The following is a 23588-nucleotide window of genomic DNA, read 5'->3' as shown; positions in this document are numbered from 1 at the left end:
AGTGCAGCACCGTACACCTCTTTGTTATTAGTTCCACGTAGTGACAGCAAACAACTTACTCACCATCCAGTCAGGTAATATACATTTTTCCCTAGCAACCGGTGGTTACCAGGGTCACTGACTGGCCTTTGAGCCTGGATGTGTGGGGCTTATCAAGTGATTTCACTGCAACTACCAGCAACCACTCACAACCATTCAGGGGAATACTCAAGTAACCGGTGATTGCAAGGCAGCCAATCAGTCCTAACTGAGGCCTTAACAGTTAAGAGGATGGATTCTTAGATGGAGGAGCATCTTCTTCACTTTTTCAAATTAATCATTGCTAAAAATCAACACTATATTTTAAAAAGTCTTCATTAATCAGTGATCATGAAATATTATAATACTAATGATAAAAAAATCCATACAAAACTACTAGAAACTGGATAAATGCACAAAAATAAAATTTGAAAAGGGTTAGCTACACATAAAGATTAAACTTTGGATGAGGATATTGGAAATGGACAAAGCAATCTGCATTTTTTGTAGGTGACTAAGTTTGCAGATTTAACATAACACGGTCCAGGTACAAGAAAGTGCTTCTCCAGAGTCCCCCTTTGACATTCTTCGTTGTAGCCTTTACTCCCTGTGTACCTCACTGTGCAAGAAATTTGTACATGTAGGCATATTTAGATTCAACTATTCAAGGTCATAAAAATAAAATGCAAATGATTTCATGAAGGGGACTTTCCATTGTTTATAGCAAGCAAAATGTCAACCCACAAGCGCTGTTCAATAAATAATTAATACAGGGCAAGTCAGACATGCATACACACACCCACACCTTAGAGAAAACAAAATACAGTGCCTGTGCGATCTTTGTGCTGTGTCACTTTGATCAGATGCTACTGATGCACACTGTTTACAGTTTGAAATGCAGATTCGGTATCATCACACGTACACACAACACACACATGATTAGGCACCCATCACAGATTATTTGATGTCTTCAGCTGTTTCTCTCTCCTTTTTTCTCTTCTCACGATTTCCCCGGCTCTCTCTGTAGCTATCTGTAATATTAGACCCTTTTCACAAAAATCACACAGGTTGTCTGGAAAAAAAAAAGAGAAAAATGCCTTTTTTTTGAGGGGGGGTGAGAGAAAAACAGTCTGTTATGGTAATGTCTTTGAAGCAGAAATATGGGAAAATGCGAGCTGTTCCTTCAGAGATTTCTTGCAAACGGTGAATAATTCTGCATAAATGGGAGGGAGAAAACAGAAAAGCATCAGCAAGGGAGGGAGGGAGAGATGGGGGGTGGAGGGTTGGTGGAAGAGGAGGGGAGGAGAGGGAGGATGGATGGGATCAAACAGAGCACGGCGAACAAGTTTGTGATATGACTGCGTGTGTGTGTGTGTGTGTGTGTGTGTGTGTGTGTGTGTCAGTGAAGTAGCAAAGTCACTGTGTTTTGGAGGAAAGTGACACTGGAGAGAGAGAAAGAGACAGAAGGAAAGTAAGCCGGAGCATGGTTGTTGTAGTTTAGGGCCACTGACTGGAACCTCTACATTATTCAGCAACACAAGCCGAAGACAGCCAGACAACAGTAAAACACTGATTTATACCTCTCTCCATCTCCCTATCGCTTTCAGTTTTTCTGTTATCCCCCTATCCCTTATCTTAGGTATTTGTTACACTATCTATGTTTATGTACATCTGTTGGATTGTGTTTTGTTGCCTGCTTGTTTTTTTGTGATTTTCTTTTTAATATATTGATATTTGTGTGTGTGTGTGTGTGTAGGGGTGCAAGCTGATAGAAACAGCTGACCAGGATCTTACGGACTACACCAAATGTCTTGCAATCATGGTGGAGGAGATTCAGAAGCGACAGCTACAGGTAAATGCCACACAGCTCATATATGGTTCTGACTTACTTCTGATATTTATGGTTTATATTTTAAAGGAATTCTTTGACATTTTGGAAAACACTTTCTTCTGAATTTATCAAAATGACTGTTAAACTCCAGTCCTATAAGACAGCATAAAGTTCTGGATGCAGGTGGCAAAAGCTTATCCAAATACCCCTAATGCCAAGGTCAAAGTCCGTGTTGGGCAGATGTATTGGGCAGTATTACGGACATAAAATCCTAATCTGTTGTTTGCAGTGATCAGATTAGCAAACTATAGTATTATTTGGTGATTATTTGGCGATAATTGGGCTTGATAGGTACCCCTGTGCTAAAAATGATCATATGAGCATAATGCATATGCTTTAGTCCATATTGCTTTATTAAAGTCACATTTCATCTACATATCACTTTCAGAAACAATTGTTTTTTTTTGTTTCACTTTATAACAGTTTTTATGACAGTAACTGGCTGCAGATGTAGCACCGGGTAAAAGAAATAAGCAAGGCTCACGTCTCCCTCAGTTTTGTGCCCTTAAGTAAGGCATTCAGTCTTCAGGTACTTAAGATCAGGTGCTCAGAGGTCAGTAGTGTTTTACTGTCGGTTTTCTTGTGGCAAATCCCTGTAGTGAATGCGTGTGGGTGTATGGATATGAAACAATCTCTTTGCCTGAAAAGACCATCCATGCTCACTCAACGTCCCCTGAAGAAATAGCTGCTGAAAAATATCATTGGAATAGCATTACACCTACACAGAAAATGCAAAGTGAGATTTGGCTGTCTTAAAATATGAAATACTTCACTTTTGTTGTGATCTTTTTCAAAGTGTAAAAAGATTTCCCAACAAGCTGATATGCACTACTCTGAAATGAGCTAAACAGGCTGCTCAGCGCCTCATGCCCAGTTTGCTGCTGCAGAGCCAGACACGCAGACAATAACACGATCCAGAGATTCATTCAGTTTCCAGCCTGACTCCCAAAATGCCAACAGAATGTCCATAATGTTAGTAATTTAGTAAACAGCACAGTTTTTAATTTAAAAAATGCTAATAGTGATGATTGTTAAGACGAGCACTGTCCTAGAACATTATCTTTTGACGCTGCCTTCCTCTTGACCTTTCTCTGTTTCTTTTTGTCCTTTTAGTAAAATTTTTAACAGCGTAATAAGTGTTGCTCCAATCACACACTAGCGTCCCAATCACTTCACATTGCTAAGCTACAGAAACCCATTCATCTCATATTCACATGTTGCCACATTTTTACTCTGTTGCTCACTGCCAGGCTTTAAGAGGAGCTATACTTTTGTCCTTCCTTTCCGTGGGCTCTTTTTTTCCTCCCCCAGCTAATATGTAATCTGCCTTTGAACCGGCACACACTGTTTGTCCGTCTGTTTGCCTGCAAGAGATAGGAGCCTGGCAATCAGTTTTTGGCTCTCTGTAAGAGTTGCTGGTGATGACTTTTTCTGTTTGTTTCCCAAGGCTTTTCCATCTTTCTTTACCCACTATAACTCTTACTTGACCTTTTGTTCTTTTCAGCACTTAGAATAGGCATGGGTTATATAAAATACTTTTTTATGATAGTTTTATATGTATTCTTTTGTTTTCAGATTCACTGATTTTCATTTAAATGAATTATATATGTAGATGAAGTAATAACATATGCAGATTACTGGGCATTGTGATGTTTGGGCTTTGAAGAGTCGCCCTATCAGCCCCCATATGTTTTTCCTCCATACAGCTTAGCACTCAATTGATCTCATATTGTGTTGGTTGAAATCCTCCCTAAAAAAATGTTACCATGGGATTATGCTGGGTAGATTAGTGTTTGTTTACATACATATACATATATATATATATATATATATATATATGTGTAGTTATGTTTGTGTGTTAGTGCTTTGAAAAGTGTGTATCTCTGTGAATGTGTTTGTGGGCAGCTAGTTCTTCTGTGTGTGAATTCAATTGCTGTTTACATGTGTTTTCCTCTCTAAGAAGCACACATGTGTATGTGTGTCCCAAAGTCTGATAGGTCTGCTGGTCTGTTTATCCTCTCACAGCTCTGTTTAGTTAGCTCATTTCTTCTCAATCCCCCATTTTTACTTTCTTTAGTCTTTCTTTGGTTGTTATCCTTAATAAATGGAAGTGGGGTTTTTTTGTGTTTGTTTCTTTTTTTGCTTACTCCTCGTCTCCTAGCCAACCAGTAAAGAGAAGTGACCAAATGTATAAAATCAGCTTGTGAAGTTTTCTTCATTGAGCCATGAGAGTTTCCTTGCTCCGCTTACTGGTTTGTTTTTAGTAAACAAACATGAAATATGAACAAATAAAAATTCATACAGTTGTGTAGTCTTTGATATGCGTAGCTGCCACAACAGAAGTGATGATGGAAAGCGAAGATTGAGCAAGCCGGTGTGTCATTGGACGTTGAAACACAATACAGTGTTTTGTTTTGTTTCTTTCATCCTCTTCTCATTGTTCTGCATTCTTTTTTCAGTATTTGTTATTTTTTTAAGATTCCGTGTCCTGTATTTTTGTCACAGTGTCAAGAATTTAGAACTAACCCTGATTTTGTCAGAGCACTCTTGTACATAACAATTATAAAGGCATGTGTTCTTACTAAGCTATAACACGGGTATGGAGGACATCACAGATGAATTTGGGGCTTTACTGTTGCAGGTAAGAGGTCACACTTAAATAAGAAAATACATAAGTGTTCTGTGGATTCATTATTGAATAATAATTTGCACTAAAAGTGACAGGTGGTAATGACAGATTGTCTCACATCTCCAAATCCCCTTACTTTGTCCTGCAGACCTCCACTGTTGTTCAAAAACACACGTGCTCTTTGGCCACCTTGTCAGATACACCTAATTACACATTGCAGAAACTCTATGCATTTAGGTAAAGACTGAAGTTGCTGAAGTTGAAACCGAGCATCAGAATGGGGAGGAAACAGGCTGGTCTGCGTATTTCATAGAAACTGCTGATCTACTGGGATTTTGCAGAGAATAGGGTGAAAGAGAGAAAATATCTAGTGAACAGCAGTTCTCTGAGTGAAAATGCCTTATTGATGCCAGAGGTCAGAGGAGAATATCCAGACTGCTAGAAGTTGATATTAAGGCAACAGTAACTCAAATAACCACTTTCTAAAAGATATGCAGAAGCACATCTACGAATGCAAAACACATCTAACTTTGAAGGAAACCAGCTACAACAGCAGGTACCATTCTAAAACCCTGAATTAAGGCAGTTCTACAGGCAAAAGCGGGCCTAACCCGGTACTACCAAGGTATACCTTGGTCATTGAGTGTAGATGATCCACTCTGACACACAGGTTGACACGGGCGTAGTGCTATAAAACATTAAATGTGTAGGCTATTGGTATGTAGATAAAAACAGCCCTTTTTTGACTCTGGTTTGAGTAACGGTTGCTAAAAGCTAACTTGCTCAGCAGTTTCATTCTTGCGATATGTTAACACAAAGAAAAATCACAGAGTAACAATATCTGTATCATGTTAAGAGTGGAGTTTGTTTACCAAGTGTTGTTAACAGTTAGGTGATGTCTCTGCATGTGGGGGCGTCTGCCAGATGTTGAAATAACCTCAATCTCAGCACTTTGTTTTGTTTTAACTGCAACTCCTGAGGGAGAAAGTCAGTTATGACATATTTGGTTTGGCAATTTGTGCTCCTGTTATGAACTAAAGCACAAGTTATGGCTTAGTTCCTTTAAGTGATGAAGAACATTGAATACACTGAAGTAATAGTGCACTGTTGTCAAGTAAACAAGGTAATAAAAAAGGCCTTTTTGGCTGACAAAGGCACACTGCAGTAGTTTTCTGCAGTGTAATTACAAATGGGCAAAGCATGCACGCACATAGGGCTGTGCGATATGACCAAAATCTCATATCCCGATATAAAACATCTATCGTCCCGATAACGATTGAAATCACAAAAATGTAACATTTTCTGTAAATTCTGTGAATCTCGGGCAGCTCGACTTGCGTGACGTGTTTCCAGCTGCGCGTCATGTAGCTGGAGTCGAGTGTTTTAACCGATGCATGAAACTATACATTTTTAGACATAAGTTGTAACGGTCGCCGTTTTCTTTGTGAGTATTTATTACACGGCGTGCTGCGGGGAAAAGGCTGTTCTAACGTTTGAGTCTAAGGTTTATTTTTTAGCACCTGACGGCTCTTTTTTAATTCTCATCCGTAAATACTCTGCATACTCTTTCACGTGATTCAGTTTATTTTGAAAAGTCTCAACAGGATCTTGATTGATTGATTGATTGATTGGTTGATTGATTGATCATACTTTATTCATCCCAAGGGAAATTGGGTTAAGGCTGCCAGCCGTGCCAGCGCCATCTTACCCTTCCGACCATACATACACAAACATCACATTGGGGCGATCGTGGCTCAAGAGTTGGGAGTTCGCCTTGTAATCGGAAGGTTGCCGTTTCGAGCCCCGGCTCGGACAGTCTCGGTCGTTGTGTCCTTGGGCAAGACACTTCACCCGTTGCCTACTGGTGGTGGTCAGAGGGCCCGGTGGCGCCAGTGTCCGGCAGCCTCGCCTCTGTCAGTGCGCCCCAGGGTGGCTGTGGCTACAATGTAGCTTGCCATCACCAGTGTGTGAATGTGTGTGTGAATGAGTGGATGACTGGATATGTAAAGCGCTTTGGGGTCCTTAGGGACTAGTAAGGCGCTATATAAATACAGGCCATTTACCATTTACATGGGGAAGACAGGTCAGAGGGGTATAACATGGAAAATGCACAACATGAGGAAAGATAAGGAGAAAAAAATAACTCCCCCCAGACTGAGCTCCAACAGGGAGATCAGTTTGAGAACAGAAAAAAACACCTCTGCACATAGCACAAGAAAAAACTCTTAATGCACCAAAGAAACACATGACAAGCAACAGGGATGGGTAAAGGGTGAGAGACAGCCAGTGTAGACAGTGCATCCACCCCTGCAGCATAAGCGCTGGTCTCCTTGATCCATCGGAGGGGAATAAGCGTCGAAGGCGTTTGGAGGGGGAGGGGGGATGAGTGTATATCTGCATGGGTATATATGTCTGTGTGTGTGTGTGTGTGTGTGTGTGTGTGTGTGTGTGTGTATGTATCCATCTTGAGCTTTATTGTGAAAGGTTTATGTGGAAAATAAACAAGCGGACACGCGATGGTTTTACCATCATTGTTGCTAACGACAACGCATAAAAACAGGCGCTTGTCCGTCCGTAGTGTGGTTATATTAAATATAAGAGAAAGAGACAACTTTAAGAAATTAATATAGCCACTACAGTGACCATCAAAACAATGAAAAAATATTGCCGTAAACAGTTTATTTTGCGACACCACAAAACAAACGATAGCGTAAAATGAAACGATAGACGTTTTTATATCGTCATCCGATATATATCGTTATATCGAACAGCCCTACACGCACATATAAAAAATAAGCCTATAATCGTATCTACAGTATTTACACAAATGCACATTTTTAGTAGCTGTGCTTCTGTACGCTACCACAGTGGATTTGACCAAAAAAACCCCAAAGATGTCATTGAAGTTATGACTCTCGGCTTTAATTTTATACATACTACCCCAATTTTAAAGACGTATGTTCTGCTTGGCCTTTACTGCAGCTACCTTCATTTGTTACTTGTTTGTGTGTCTTTGTTGCATTCAGTTGTGTATTTTATAATTGAAAAGCATGCTGCATTGGGTGGAACATTTATCAGCTCTTCAATGGCCAAGTCAGTCAATCTAGTTTCTTTTCTTTGAGCAACTCTTGGGTTGCTTTTGCAGTATGCTTTGGGTCATTATCCATCTGATCAGAGATTTCTATCAAAAGTCTGCTAGTTCTATCAATAGTTGTATCATCAGGAAAAATAAGTGACCTGGTTTAATTGTTCTCATTTGCTTTAGTTGTCTCCCTTGGTCTTTCAAACCTCTTGGTGCTGCTGAGATGACCATTGCATTTCTTTTTTCCTAAGAATGTAACAGATTGTTGATTTGGCCATTGTTGTGGCCACATCATGTGTTTGCAATATCTCTGATGGGTTTATTTAGGTTTTTCAAGCTAATGATGACCTTTAATTACATTAATTGGACTTCATATTGAAAGTTCCGGCAAACTGCTACCATATGCAAATTCAACACTTAGAATCAGCTCCAGATCTTTTATCTGCTTAATTTGTTTTTAAGGGAACAGACCTCACGTGTATATGAAACTGTTTGCCAGTCAGTTGTCCGATTACTTTTGAGCTTCTGAAAATGAGTGATTATGACTATGTATAAAAATGGTTGTGATTCTTAAACAGTTAATTTTGTAAACACTTTAGGCTAAAGCTGAAAGTGTGCATGTTGGCTTGTTATGATGTTTAATTTAAAATCCATTTTGGTGGTGTACAAAAATATATAAGAATATATACAAAATTGTTTCAAGTTGTTCTCAACTTAAGTAACCACTTCACTCTCTCAGCTCTCCTGCACTCCCTGCCCAGCTTTACTGCTTGACACATATGCACACTTATACAAGGCCTTCAGAAAAAATGGTTATGTATGTATGGAGCCTGAGAAATTAAGCATTCCACTTTGAGGAATATCATCTAAAAGTAGCATAGATTTCAAATGTCCCAATTTGTGCAGCATTAGTTGCTTTAGCAACTTCAGCCCAGGAGCAAACTTTCTGATGCAAGAAGGAGTCTCCAAGAACATGAAAAATGTATCACAGGATCTGCAGGTACATTAATTCCTGCAAAGTTGGTCTCAAATGTGCGTGTTTCTGCAACTGGGAAAAAGACTATAAAAAAAATTAACCTGCATTCATAAAAATTATATTAGAAAAAATATAATAGTTAGGAAATTAAAACAAAGCCAAAGAGCAGGCCCTTTGAAATAATAACCTGTGGATAGATCAATCCAAGCTATAATGGCAGTTGATACTTGGGCACAAACCAAAGGCAGCCTTTTAGGATAATTTCATGGCAGTTGGGACACATGGTGGTGGAAATGCTGTAGTTTGGGCTTGTTTCACCGCCTCAGGGACTGTTCTTTGATCATCTATGAATTCTGCTTCATATCCAAAACTACTTGAAGATAATAGGCCATCTGTCTCCATGCTGAAGTTGAACAAGAAGTGGATAGGATAATGATTCTAAGCACACTTTCATATCCGCTAAGGAATAGTTTGAAAAGAAAAAAAGAAAGAAGGGTTATGGAACAGCCTAGTTAAAGCCCGAATTTGAATTTAAAATAAATATTGCAGGGAATATAAGGGACAGCTGAAGCTGAAAGCCGACAGCTCGCTGATTCTAATGTTTCAGCGGGTCAGCGCTTCGTGTTTATGCCCTTTTTGTGCTTATTCTGAAGCTGCAGGTTTTATCTCTCTCCAAACAATATTGAATGAACCAGCAGCAAAAGAAGATCCAAAATTCGCTTCACATAAACATCGTCATGAATTCCCTCTTACTTTTGCTGTTTTGCTTCCACCACGATAAAATCACATTTCATGCATAGCTAGCTGTCTCTCTCTCTGTACTTCAAGAACAGTTTCCCGTCTAAAAATCTGTTTTCTGCATTATTCGCTTGCTTATTACACACAAGTTGTTTACAGCGCTGTCGACCGCTGTGTTTTTTCCTTTTACTTGCTTCCGAAAAGAAAGCCTCATTTCTGCTGTTCAATAGGCTACTGAACAAATTTAAACTTTTTAAAATTATGCAAAATTGCAAAACGCTTAGCTGTGTCTCTAATAAAACCGCTGTAACTTTGCTCTGCTTCACTTCAGCAGCATAATGTTCATATGTTGATTAATGGTTTTCTTTCGTTTTTGATCTACTGCAGAATATTTTTTATAAAATCCCAGGCCAAGAAAGTCGCCTTCATGTTTTTCTGTGTTTTATCCCCAGTTACTTTGACACAAAGGCATCTGCTGTGATGCTTACACCTTTGATAAAGTCTCGAAAGTCTCAGCTTTCTTTTTATAGAAATAAAAATATGGAAATGCACTGATACGTGATCAGAATTATAATATTTCTGACTGTCTGAGGCTAAATTTACCCGATTCAAATCAAATAGAATCGGATTGAATCAAATCGTGGATCGAATCGATTCTAGAAATCTGTGATGATACCCAGCCCTACATTTAAGGCGACCATTAATCATCTTGAAGCTGAACATATTTTGTATGGAAAAGTGGCCAAATATTTCAACATGACTTTGCCTGACACTGGTGGACAGTTATGCAACTGTGTATATATATTTTTTTTTTTCTCTTGTTAAACAAATGTGCTTAATGTACCTTGTTAAGGCTAAAGGTGCGAAGTGTTTGCTTGTTCGAAGGTGTTGAAAAGTTTTCTTTTCACTTCACTGTAAATTCTTAAAGTCAGAAATTGTTAAACAGAGAAATAACCTTTACATTATTCGGTTTTGGATGTCACACATGTTCTGCAGCCCAAGCTATCCGCTGGTGGTGAAAAATGAAAATAGTAATAGCTCGTATTACCTAGTATTTCTATGCTGTATGTGGCTGAAGTGCAAACATCAAAGAGTGTATGATTGATGGTTCATTGGAACATTTTTCATGTTGGTGTGACGGTCAGTCAGGATGTGACAGCACCTTTGCCCCTTAGACTCTGTCTGATGTTAAGGCTGGCAGCACTGGTGCTTGACTGCTTGGAGACTTTGTATGAGGATATAGCTGCTCAGAGCCGTATACATTGTTCTATAGCAAAGTCCTGCCCCAAAGTTAAGAAAAACCTTTTTTGAAGTTACTTTGAAGTTCCAGGAAATAGCAATTTATTTGCTTTTAACAAGTTCTTGATAATAATTTTGTCTACCTTTGGTTTAATTCTTCACATTTCTACATAGATAGTGCAGCTCAGTTGGTTTTTTTTAATCTGTTCTCCATTTTATTTCTTTTTCTGAGTTCCTTGGTGTTTGTTTCTCTGCCAAGGTGAAAGCCTTGTTGTTCTCTTTATTGTTTGTGTGTCTGTCTATCAGTAGAATTATATAAAGCCAAGATAGGGCACTGGCCTTGTTAAAGTGTTTTGCTCTCCAAATGCCCTTCTTTTGTTTCTTTGACTTAACATATACTGCTTGAAAAATTTAATGGCATTTGTTGGGAAAGTAGAATATGTGTAGAACCAGAGGGAAGACGAGTCCTTCCAGTTTTCTTTCTTGTTCCCATAGTTCATTCTTGGAAATAGCTGGGTATTACTCATTTTACTAAGAAGTTCTTTGAAATGTGTTGGTTAGCAGACAAATTACAGTCATTCTAACTAACATAATAATTTGTACAAGTCCTCCATTTACAAACCCCTACATTTCATAATATTTTCATGATTCATATCTTTTCTCCAAATCACATAGCATCAGTCAGGAAGTGTGATTTATTTTGATCAAAATGCATGCACTGTAGTTGTTTCTAATCATATTTTGTTTTCTACAGCTACATCTGTCGTTTTGCTGATGGCATGTTAATTGAAGCAAAGCAAACACTAACATCATGCCACAGACTGCTTTATCAAACACTAACATTTTTCAGTTTTCTTAACCTCTCGTCGCTCTTCCAGGTGGATACAATAGTGACACTGGGTGGTCTGGCGGGCAGATTTGACCAGGCCATGGCATCTGTGGAAACCCTCTACCACGCTCTGTCAATGACACAACTCCCACTGTTGATCATACAGGGAAAAAGCTTGGCATATCTACTCAGACCTGTGAGTATATACAAACCCACAAAACACCCACAATGCGTTTAGGTATTGTAGGTAAATAAAGTTACCGGTCCAGCTACTTGCCCTTAACATCCACATGCTAATGTAAAATGTAAAATTTCCCCTCCACTTTTTCTATTTTTTTTTTCTTTCTTTTTTTTTTTGCATTTTTGAGCTACAAAGCACATTTTCCTTTCATTTTTCATAAAGCTGAAGGGTGGACTCTAGCTTTTCTTAAGCTGCATTATAAACACTACACACACAAGGAGACCTCTAGTATTTTAACCACACTATGCTAGCAGGGGAGCACAATGTTTCCCAGTTCTTCTAATCACCCCTCGCCCAGCCCTTCATTTTCTGTTCTTTCTCAAAAATGTTCTTTTCCTTGGTCTGCTTCCACCTTGATTGGAGTGTTGAACACTTTGTTTCTTTGTTAAGTAATCACTTCAAGAGAACACACAAGCGTGCACACACACACACACACACACACACACACTTCTCTGCTCTTATGGTGCCCCAATTTGCTGTTGTGAATGAGAGTGAGCGAATCTCTTTTGAAGCTCCTAAATTGTTTTCCCTCAATGCTAACCACTTTCTCATGCTCTTCTCACATGATTGAGTTTACAAGTAGGCTGAATGACCGCCATTTGGGACATGTGTTAACCCCCTCCCCCACTCTCTCCGTAGTCCCCAGTGTTGTTTATTTGAGAGGTCCTCGGGACAAACAACTAACAGTCACTCACTTCCCGATGACACCTTGTAACACCTTAAGTAAACCTCTCTCTCATACACACTCTCCCTACTTCTTGTCATTATTCCAAAGGCGTGTTGTCATTTGCTGCTTCATACCTCGACACCTCCAATTAATCTTACTTCAGTGAAGGTAAATTAAGCTCGTTTGTCAACGCAGCTCCAATTCGCCAGCGACTGATGAACGCAGACGCCTGTACATGAAGGTGAACGCAACCTTCGAAAAGCCCAGTGCTATTTGTTCAAGTTACATCTGTAATTGAAGTGTTTACAACTTTTGCCAAATATCCTCACCACACATATTTCGTGCAATCGCAGGTTCGTTAAGTGCTTCGTTTCAGCGTTTGGCACAATCAGCACATACGGAGTTCACGTTTTGTATGCAAGCTACACACCAAAAACAAATGATGACCAGAACTAAATTACATTTTTTTCTGTTTCACAAATTTGGGGATTATGTCACCAGAGCCAGCACATACCATTCAAGCTGCTCATAACTGCAGTATCCCATTAAACGTGCACACTGTATGAAATGTATGAGGCATGCCTCTTCGTCTTGATTAAATCAGTGTATATCTGTGACTCAGGGATGAACTGATTTAATCAGGGTTGTGTCTGTTTGTTTTACTTTTTGTCTCCCAAATGAAGTGTCAAAGTTTTATTATGCTGTCTTTGGGAAATGTGCACAAGTCATGTGGTTTCTATAGCTGGCTCAGGGTGTCGCATAATTATGGTGTCTTTTATTAAGTTATGGATAGGGACACTGTGAGGGCTGCTTACAAGCTTGTGATTCTGTGTCCCTAAACACTAAGAGGATGTTTTAATCAGTCTAGGTCCCAATGTAGAGCTAAATTTACTCAGTTTCCATCTTTAAAAAAAAAAGAGGAAAGTTGCATTGACTGCGTCTGCTTTATTTGTTTTTCTCTTAGTATCTGCTTTATTGAATCTCAGTTGGAGGACCAACCAAAGCCACATTTACTCAAATTAGCATCCCAGCCTATGAAGATGCTTGAGAAATCTGGCTCTCTGTGTTGTGGGACATTCAATGCACAACACTGTGTCAGCCAAATTCATGCTATAAATCATTCTAGCTTCTAGCACACACACTCGAGGTCAGAACTACAGGCCTGTTTACCTGATGCCCTTTCAAGGAGTGAAACTTGTCAGTGCAGTAGCTGATTTAAATGATAAAGTGTGATACCTGAGGTACCTTGTCTACCTTCTGTGCCAGAGCAAGTTCTGTACTGATATTAATAATTTAGTTTAATAAATATGAGACAGAAAATGGCTTCAAATGTTCATTGAAGTAATGCAGGGAGGGTAAGAAAGGTCCTTAAAAAAATCTAATAGTATTCTTATTACTAATTTTCCCTCATGAGCATTTTCCTTCTGCTTCAACAGCTTTGTAATTTCCTGACCTTATACATCTGTAGAGTAGCTAACAAGTGGGAGGTGGGAGACTGCAAAGAAAACAGGCATCAAATATCTGCCAATCAGCTGTTAAATCTCAGAGCTAATGTGCAGACACAATTGAGTAATACTTAAAATAGTAAATTATTTTAATTGATGACTTTACCCAGTCATTAGATGTACTCACCAGCCGCTTTCTTAAGTCTACCTGCTCAACTCCTCGTTTAACGCATATATCTAATTAGCAAATGGCATGGCAGGAACTCCATGCATTTAAGGATGCAGACATGGTCAGGACAACCTGCTGAAATTCAAGCCAAGCATTAGAAACGGAAAGAAAGGTGATTTAAGTATTTCAGAGACTGTTGATCTACTGGGATTTTCCCACACAACCACTACAAAGAACGGTCCAAAAAAAGAGAAGGAAAAAAATATCCACTGAGCAGCAGTTCTCTAGATGAATGTCTTGTTGATGCCAGAGGTCAGAGCAGAATGGCCACGCTGCTTTAAGCTGATAGGAAGGCAGCAGTATCGTAAATAACCACTTGTTTCAACCAAAGTACTGAATACAGAAGATGATTTCTAAACATGCAGCATGTTGAACATTGAAGCAGATGGTCTACAGCAGCAGAAGAACATACCGGGTGCCACTGCTGTTAGGTAGGAATAGAAAACTGAGGCGTAGACTCACCGAAATTGAACAATAGATGATGTGAAACACATTGACTACAATGAAGATTTTTTTTTCTTCTGTGATGTGGCATAAAGAACATGGACGCATGGATACATCCTACCTTCTAATGAAGGTTTGCACAGATAGCCATGATCTGATGGCTGCTTCCAGCAGGGTAACAGACCACATTGTCAAATCATCTCAAACTGGTTTCTTGAACATGACGATGACACTCAAATGGCTTCTGCAGTCACTTTTGGATGTGGCGGAATTGCAGATTCATATGGATGTGCAGCTCACAAATCTGCAGCTGCTGTGTGATGCTGTCATGTCAATATAGACCAAAATCTCTGACTAGTGTTTCCAGCATGTTGTTGAATATATTCCTTGAAGAATTAAGGCTGTTCTGAAGGTGTAAGGGGATCCAACCTGGTACCAGCAAGTAAAGTCTAAAGTAAAAAAAAAGGCCATGTTGTTATACCAAAAAATAAAAATTAATTTTATTTTAAGCAGAGATGTTGGTCAGAATTAGAAAACAAATTAGTATTTTCGGCAAAAAAATCTATCTTGTAGTTTGTACAGAACGTCACAGTTTCTTTGTACTGTGTGGAAAGCTTCTCTTTCTTTTCATGAAATTCAAGCAGCATCAGAAAATATGCACCATCTGATTTAAAAAAGCGCCATGCAAAATTACAGGACCATTATACACGGCCGACCACTGTGTTTATCTTTATTGAATTATGTGAAAATTACACCAGGCTGCTAAAAAGTAAGCTCAATCAATACCACACAATTCAGACTGAGTAAACAATACAAGCATTGTACCTACATGGTTTTTACATGCTTTTGTTGAGTGTTAATTATATATATTTAATACATTGGAATAAGAATGCCCTTACATAGTAGTTAAGTCACAAGTAACTTAACTTTAAAAATTAAGCTTGCCCCCTGACAGAGTTTGACTCCATGGTGTCTGTTTGTATCTTCACAAACAGAAAGGGCTACATTCTTATTCCACGTCAAGCCTCTCCTCTATATGTGTGTGCGTGTTCATGTGCAAGTGCACATGCGTTTGCCTTGCTTTGATTTATTTACTGTGTCACTTTGACATGTTTACACAAAGATACTGTGTTTAAGTATAGAAAACATCCTCGGGGTTGTTTCCTAAACACCAAAAGCTCCAAAGCTCAGAATTTCCCCATCATTCCTTCCCTCTGGCTCTGCAACTCCAGGAAGCCAAGCAAAGAAAACTTTAAACCCGTCAAAAGAAGGATTTCAAACTCTTAATTGAATATCGTGCTGTCTTTGCCTGCGTGATACTTCTATCTTTTAGATGACTGGTGCAAGCTGTAGCTGTCAACACTTTTTGTGTTGGCATTAAACATACCAACTCAAGTGTTACGAGTGGATGGTGAATTCAACGTACACGGCAACGGTAGCCCCGAAACGTATCGCGTTGATGGCACGTAATTGCTCACTCTGAGGCTTGTTATACTTTCCTGCAGCCACAGAATTGTTTATCAAATATGTATCTGTGTGCTAGAATGAAACTAGGGTATTTCTTTTTATATTTGGTGTACACCGTGGATGTGAGAAACTTTGTCTTGACCTTTTGTGTCCCAGCACCAGGCTTTAATATAACCAGTGCACTGAGACCAAAGTCATTATTTAGCCTGAAAAGTTGGAAACTAGCTTGCACCTACACTGTGCGACTCCCTTGCTTTTTTTGTCACCCAGCCCGAGTTTTTCAAAGGGATACTGTGACATTTCAGAATTTTGTTTATGTTCGTTGGCTTTGTAAAGCGCTACATGAAATGTCACCGTGGCTCAGAAAAATTTCTTTATCCATCTTTTAGACACAATTAGGAAATAGAAAATTTACATTAGATTCTCTAATTTCAAAGGCATTAAGACACATTACAGCAGAAAGAACCTTTTTTTCTTGCTTCAAGTGAGGTATCTGTAACTCTGTAGTTATTTTTGACTTTAAAGTTGCTTGTGAGTACAGTTATAGGTGTGATTAACAAAAATGTCGTGCCCCCTGCAATGCAAAGTAAAGAAGATTATAATTCAAAATGGCTAGGTCTCTCTTTTTTTTTTTTTTCCTCTAGAGTAAGAACCAACAATTGGTTACAGCTTTGACAAGAGCAATAATTTATTTTAATGAGCCTTGGTGAAGAAGTTTCTCTGTTGGGGCTCAAAATCTTTAAGAAGTCTTTCTCCAAATTTAATTTCAGCTTTCATGTTTGTTTGTCTCAGTGATTTTGCACACGCACACACACACACAGAGTCACATAGACACTAATTCATGTTCACACTAATGCTGTGTGCCATCAGGGCAGCCACAGACTGGAGGTGAATACAGGTCTGGAGGGGGACTGGTGCAGCCTGATTCCAGTAGGTGGACCCTGCCAGACACTCACCACTGGGCTCAAATGGAACCTGAGTGAGTCCCTTGTTGTCTATTTTATTTTTATTATTTTGATGATTATTATTATAATTGCTGGCATTTGAATAGCAATCAGTCTTCCACTTTTATTGCTGCCAAACTTTTAGGGCTCCGTACAATCTACAGTATGTTTGTATAATGTGTTTTATTATTAAATGAGAATACAAACTTAATTTATTTATTGCTTGCAGAAAAATTAAATTTAATTTGAAGTTTGAAATGTTAAGTGCAGTTGTGTTTATGTAGAGCCAATTCGCTACAAAACCATCCCCATGACTTCCATATAAGGCACTTTTCATCATACACACTATGAAGTACAGATGCTTAATTTGCTTCAGTCAAATCAAGCTGCGGTTTTAACTACTTTTAAGTGTTACACGTATGTTCTAATATGTGACAGAGAGCCTTTTATATTCTTAAATATTTTGTTGAAATCCAATCAGACACTCATCTGAGGACCCATGTGGTCTTACCCCACTCCAACTCTTTTGGCCAGCTGTGTACTTAATGAGTTGGCACAGAACAAACAGCCACCCGTAGGAGGGAAACCTGAACCTTCTGTCAGCGGGGTTGCGTAATATGTCTGCAACTCGGTTGATGTCCACTCTCGTTGTTTCCGTGTCCATGTGTATGTTTCTGGGAGTCTATACACTCGAGTGAGCAGGCGCATGTGTCTCCACTTGTTTTAAAATGTCCCTGTGTTTGAATATGCGAGCGTGAATGCGGACCGTGTGTAAACTTGTTGTTTGTTTGCACATGTGTGCATGTGTGTGCGCGTGTTTTTTTTTAATCAGCTACTGCGTGTTGTATATTTACTCAGCACACCTGTGAGATGGCCTTCTGAATGGTAATGAGAGGGACTTTAAACATGAGAGTATGCAGATTAGCCAGTGATAACAAGATGCATAATTAACAACATGCATATTTAGAAGGATAGAAGTAATGATTTCCCTGTGGGGTCGGAAGGAAGGACCTGAATATGAAACAAAAAATTATGATTTTTTTTTTCCCCGTCCTCACATGTTTTCCTTTTGCATGTATGAGTTTTCATATAGCAACAGTCAGCGTTGGGGAAGCTACTTTGAAATCATAGCTTTGGAACTTTCCAATTACTTCACTTGAAGACGCTGAACTTCAGCAAAGCTACTCTAGGGAGATGTCTGCTTTGGTTATCTAAAGCTACTTGGAAAAAGTAGTTCAAACTGTTTTGTAAAGAAATAAATACTCTTTGCAGTAGAGACTATATTTACTCTTGGTTAGTAAAAATGGATGTGATTAAGCGTGGATATCTTTTTCAGGCTTAGATCAGGGATCTTGATCTTTGATGACATTGGGGATGTATGCTTGTTCTTTTCTGGGTGGCTGTGGCTCAGAAGCTAGAGCAGGCCATCTACTGATTGGAAGTTTTGTGATTCGGTCCCTTGCAGTTCCAGTCTGCACACCCAAGTATCTTTGGGCAAGATACTGAACCCCAAGTCGCTCCTGATGTGTTCATTGGAGTGTTAATGTGTGTGAATGTTAGATAGAAAGCATTTTGGCATAGAGTGCTTGTATGGATATGTTTGAATGGGTGAATGAAGCTCATAGTGTAGAGGACTTGTGCTACTTAAATAACTGCTGTATGGAAATGTGAATGCAGCTAAATGCTGCTTCTTAACACTGGCAACAGTGAGTCTTATATTACCCTTTTCTTTCAGTTTGTGTGTTTGTATTTTCTGTATAAATTTCTGCACAATTTTCATTGCAACTTGCTCGGGGAAGTCCAAGCCACCACATTGCCAGCCTCTGGTGACACTATGACTCTTTAGAAGTCCATTGAAATGATACTCCACACTTTGGTTCAAAGCATTTCTATGATGAAAAATATATGATCATTCAATAAAGACAGAGTTTTAGGCTGTCAGCCACTGCAGCTTTGCTGGCCCAAAAGAGACTCTTTTTTTCTTTGCATCCAGGGGTTATTTTTTCTGTTTCTTTAAAGAATCCAATTGTTATTAATGTTATGTTGTAGAGAGAAACATTTGAATAACCATCCAATTATTCTGCAAACATATTTCTGGTTATTGTACTCCATGGCAAGGAACGGATTGAGCCGAAATACCCTTGGCCCAAATTAATACGATCGCATGCTAGTTTATCAATAATTGGTATTGTTCTGATGTCAGATAAGACACAGTACATGTGCAACCTCATATAATTGGGGGGCAGATATCTTGAAACGCCAAGAAAATACATGAGTAGATACCAGACAGGGTTAAGAAAGAAGCTGTACTTCTGTTGTTTTCCTCAGCTGACCCTTTAAGATACAAAGGTCAGCTGACACCAGACTGTCAACAGTGGAACTTAGGAGCACATGGGTCAGTGCCCCATGGTACAAGCAGGAGGGAGATACTGATGGCAGCAAAGTCAGCTTCTGAAGGTCACGCAGAAGCGTTGTGTTTTGAGATTTCTGCAGGCAGTTTGCAGATAATCAGTGATCAACCTATAGCTTATCAGCTTACCCACACTTATTCAGGCATTTTAAAGGAAAGTAAAAAGTAGTGGTTAGTAAATGTTGATGAGGTGCTTGTCTGCAGACTTCAAACTATCATATGGAGTAAGTTCCATTAAGAAAACATACGCTATATGGACAAAAAGTCTCATTGCCGCAAGCATTTAAAATCTTGCACCTAGCCATGCAAGTCTGCCTTTTACAAACATTTGTAAAAGAATTGGTCTTACTGTAATAGGATCCATGTTCCAGCAAGTCAGTTTGTGGAATTTCTTTCCCTCCAGGTACTCCAGGATCCAGCATCTACTATTGCAAAGTGGAAACATTACATACCAATGGCACTGTTGAGACACACACTCCATAAAAACGTCCTCTGACATTAACATCAGCAGAAAAGTGCACACAGGGAGCTTCGTGGCATGGGTAGTGCTGGTGGCCCACTTTCATTTTATGTAATTTCTTGCTATAATTTGACATTTTGTACACTGAATTGATTTTCCGCATATTTAAAAAAGAATATTTTTACACTGATCATATCATATATACGCTGAAGGGTAAGATGGCGCTGGCACGGCTGGCAGCCTTAACCCATTTTCCCTCGGGATGAATAAAGTATTATCAATCAATCAATCAATCAATCAATCGATAAGGCAGACTTTTACTATAGATGTCTGAGAACTTAAAACTAGTATTACCACTTTGCAGTTGTATGCCTCTATGACCAAATTCCCATCATTTCTATCTTGGATTTAAGAGGACTCTTTTTTTTTTTTGTTTTGTTTTGTTTTGTTTGTTTTTTTTGAGAAATTTGATAAAATTCCCATTTTTTTCAACCGTTACTGAGATATCATGTTCACAAGATTGGAATGGAGGGAACCTGAAAATATAATAATTTCAGCCATGACTGTGGTCAGCACGGAAGAGTAAAAATGCTCATTTCGAGCTTACTGTATAAATTTTATACATGTCCATTCATTCAGCTTTTCATAGTGTAGCTTTTGAAGTGTGGAATGGCAGAAGATTAACTGTGTCCTCTGAGGCAGTTAATGTCTTTTGCCACTGTTGTGATATAAACCTTTAGTCCCATCAACTAGAATTTCAATAGAAAGAGTTTGAATGCACAAGCTTTCCATAAAGTTTCTCTGAGCCTGTTGCACAAGGAGGGGAAAAGGAGAAAGGTGAAACAACTATCTGCAATATCACTAAGGCAGAGGAAAAAGCCTTCAGATTTCTGTGGCTCGGAGAATGAAACTAAAGGAGGGTTTTGGCTGCTAAATAATCAAGTGACTGCAGTGTACTAAATCTAACAATATAGGGCCAAGTGTACAATTTTATAATGAATTAAATAAATTCATTATAAAATGTACTTTGGCATGAATATATAAAATATGAAGAGAATGGAAACAAGAGATAGATGAGATGACTGTTGTAGTGCATATTGGCTCTCGTTTACCTATTCGCTACTTTCTTCCCCTTCACCTTCCAGCTTGCTCTCATTCTCCTCTTTTCAGTCCCTCTCACACTCCTACTATCTATTTCCCCTCATTACTAGATACTCTGACAGCTGAGCTTCTCATCACCTTCTGTATGTTACATTAATTTTCAATCATCAACTCTAAAATCCCCCCAGGGAAACTGTCAGTAAATACCATCAGTGTGTGTGCGCAAATATGCTGTCGTATTGCTGGCTGTGTCTGTGCATCACGCCGTACGAGCTTGTATTCGTGCTTATGTGTGTACATTAAGATGGGTTGTGGGATTTAGATGATGGCTAGAGGCAATATTCTGTAATGATATCGTTTCTCCTGAATGATTTTTAAAATTCATGTTCATATGTCACATGCACCGACACAGTTATACAACGCACCCATAGAGTCTGATGTGATAGACAGGATTCCTGTGCGTGTTCATCTAGCCGGGCAAAAACGTGGAACGAAAACATCTTTTTATTATGACATGTATTTTTAGTTAAATGTGATTTTTATCACCTCATAAAGGGGAAGCTATTATTGATGTATACATATACATAAACACTTAGGTCAACAAATATTTGACACACTATTGTCTCTGTACACCATCGAGATATAATTGAAGTCCAGGGGTTTGGCCTGAATTTAAGGGGTTTGATAGAGGTATTGCATTGTAATTGTTTAGGAATTACAGCAATTTTATTAAAAGTCCCCCATTTTTATTGATTCAACGATATTTAGACAAACTAACATATCAGAGGTTTTTTCATACTTTGATGAAAATCCAAGGTCTAAGGCCTTTACTGCAGCTGCCTCCAGCTGCTGCTTGTTTGCTGGTCTCTGTCCACAGTTTTGACCTTTAGTAACCTAAAAGAAGGTTTGGCTGGGTTGAAATCAGATGATTGACCGGTCTTGATTTAATCTGTCCAGAGATTTTTTTTTTTCCAGAACTGTACAGGCTCTTTTACATAACTTCTAACAAAGTCTAAGCTGGCTTTCCTGTGATTATGGACAATGCTGACAATTATATGACTGCCTTCTTAAGAATTTTCTGTAACTGGCTAGTTTTGAAAAGCGATTTTCTTAATCAAGGAAGGAATTCTGTAGTTAACTGCTGTAGTTGATTGCTGTCTGTGGTCTTTCAGGCCTTTTGGTGTTGCTGAGCTGGTCAGTGCATTCCCTGCCTTTAACTACGTTTCTCTCTGATAGGTTTATTTTGTTTTTTCAATCTAATGATGACCTCCTTCGCGTTCTTCAGACCTCATATTGAAAGTTCCAGTGAACAAATTCAAGTTTAGCACTTTGAAGGAGGAAATAGGACCATTTTTGACTAAAAATGAATAAAATTACTTCTTAATAAGTTGTAAAACTTTTTTGAATCACTGTTGCAATACATAAAAGTGATTGCAACAGTTAATGTAATACTTCAACAAATTCACATTTTATTTTTTGGTTTAAAATATGCTGCAGTGGTTTACAAGGTAAAATTATGAAAACTGCGTAATTGTCCATATACCTATATATCCAACTTTATGGTGCTTAGTGAGTTTCTTTATGGAAGGTGTTTACAGTGCTGAGAAAAATTACATGGGTAAAGGTATTGCAGTAATAAAGGTTATGTATATTACACTGACTATTTCCACAGATTAAAAATACATTTGTTTTAGAAATATATATAAACATAAACATATTTGGTCAGAAACAGCCCTGTTGTGGTTTGTGTCTTTCTTCCACTCTTGCTTGTCTGCTCATCTTCTGTAGAAATGCTGTTCTCACCGCTACATTTGTCCAACTCTGGCTGTTTGCTTTATTTGTTCAGTGTTTAGAAAAATACTCCTTGCATATGTTTTACATTACAAGCCTCTCAGGAGATGAAATGGTATTGTATATTTGAAGATGAGGGGAAAGAAATAAGGATTTAGTGTACTTCTATCTGGTGGGTTTACATACAGCCAAGGGATGAGTGAAAAAACAACAAAATTATACTGCAAAACTCTTAGTACGGTGTTGTGCCACCATGTGCTGCGAAAACAGCTTACTGGCACTGGCACCAACACTCATGGAGGTCGAGCACAAAAAGAATTCTTATAAATCTTCTGATGGTGTTGAAATGCATCCAACCTGAATCTAATGGCAGTAGTTGAGCATGCTCAAAACTCTCTTGCTGTTAAATTTATGTTAAATGATTATGACACATTGTGTCTAATAATCAAGTTAAGGCTCCATTAACATAGATTATGCCTGTGCTTATTTTCATTCATAAAAGTGCAGCTATCAGAATGATCTGCTGAGGGGAAATGTGAAGAGGCTGTGGTAGGAAGAGAGACAAAGAGGGTTACGGTAGAGTAAGAGTGGCTGAGTCAGAAGAAATGCAAAGAGATGAAAGAGAAATTTTGGGAAAGAAGCAAAGGCAGGATGGAAAAAAGGCGATGAGGAGATGACATATGAGAGGAAGAGAAGGAGACCTGTCAAACATCTCATTCGTTTGATGTTTTAGGACGCTGATGCAGCAGAAAATGTCAGATTATGGAAACTGTAGGGAAGCTTAACAGGAGCTTGCAACTGTGCAGCCACTCATACGTACACACACACACACACACATTTTCAACCCCACTTCCAAAACTGTTGGGACGGTGTGTGAAATGTAATTTAAAAACAGAATGCAATGATTTGCAATGATTAAACTGAGAAAATGCAGCATATTAACAAAAATATTAGCTCATTTTGAATTTGATGGTAGCAGTGCATTAT

The 23588-nt window shown here is 38.7% G+C and overlaps 1 protein-coding gene across 4 annotated transcripts in view; it reads left to right on the top strand.

The window, feature by feature from the left end:
- The window catches only part of tpk1 (thiamin pyrophosphokinase 1), an 80885-nt gene that overhangs the window by 35659 nt on the left and 21638 nt on the right, over positions 1–23588 (top strand). For all 4 annotated transcript variants that reach the window (XM_040044324.1, XM_040044325.1, XM_040044323.1 and 1 more), the window contains exons 6-8: positions 1775–1870; positions 11452–11598; positions 16766–16874. In XM_040044324.1, the coding sequence (XP_039900258.1) occupies positions 1775–1870; positions 11452–11598; positions 16766–16874 (352 nt within the window). The remainder of the gene's footprint in view (positions 1–1774; positions 1871–11451; positions 11599–16765; positions 16875–23588) is intronic.

This window comes from Simochromis diagramma, unplaced genomic scaffold (assembly GCF_900408965.1).
Source record: "Simochromis diagramma unplaced genomic scaffold, fSimDia1.1 OVJJ01000602.1, whole genome shotgun sequence".
NCBI classification, from domain to species: domain Eukaryota; kingdom Metazoa; phylum Chordata; class Actinopteri; order Cichliformes; family Cichlidae; genus Simochromis; species Simochromis diagramma.
This window is presented reverse-complemented; position numbering and strand designations above follow the sequence as displayed.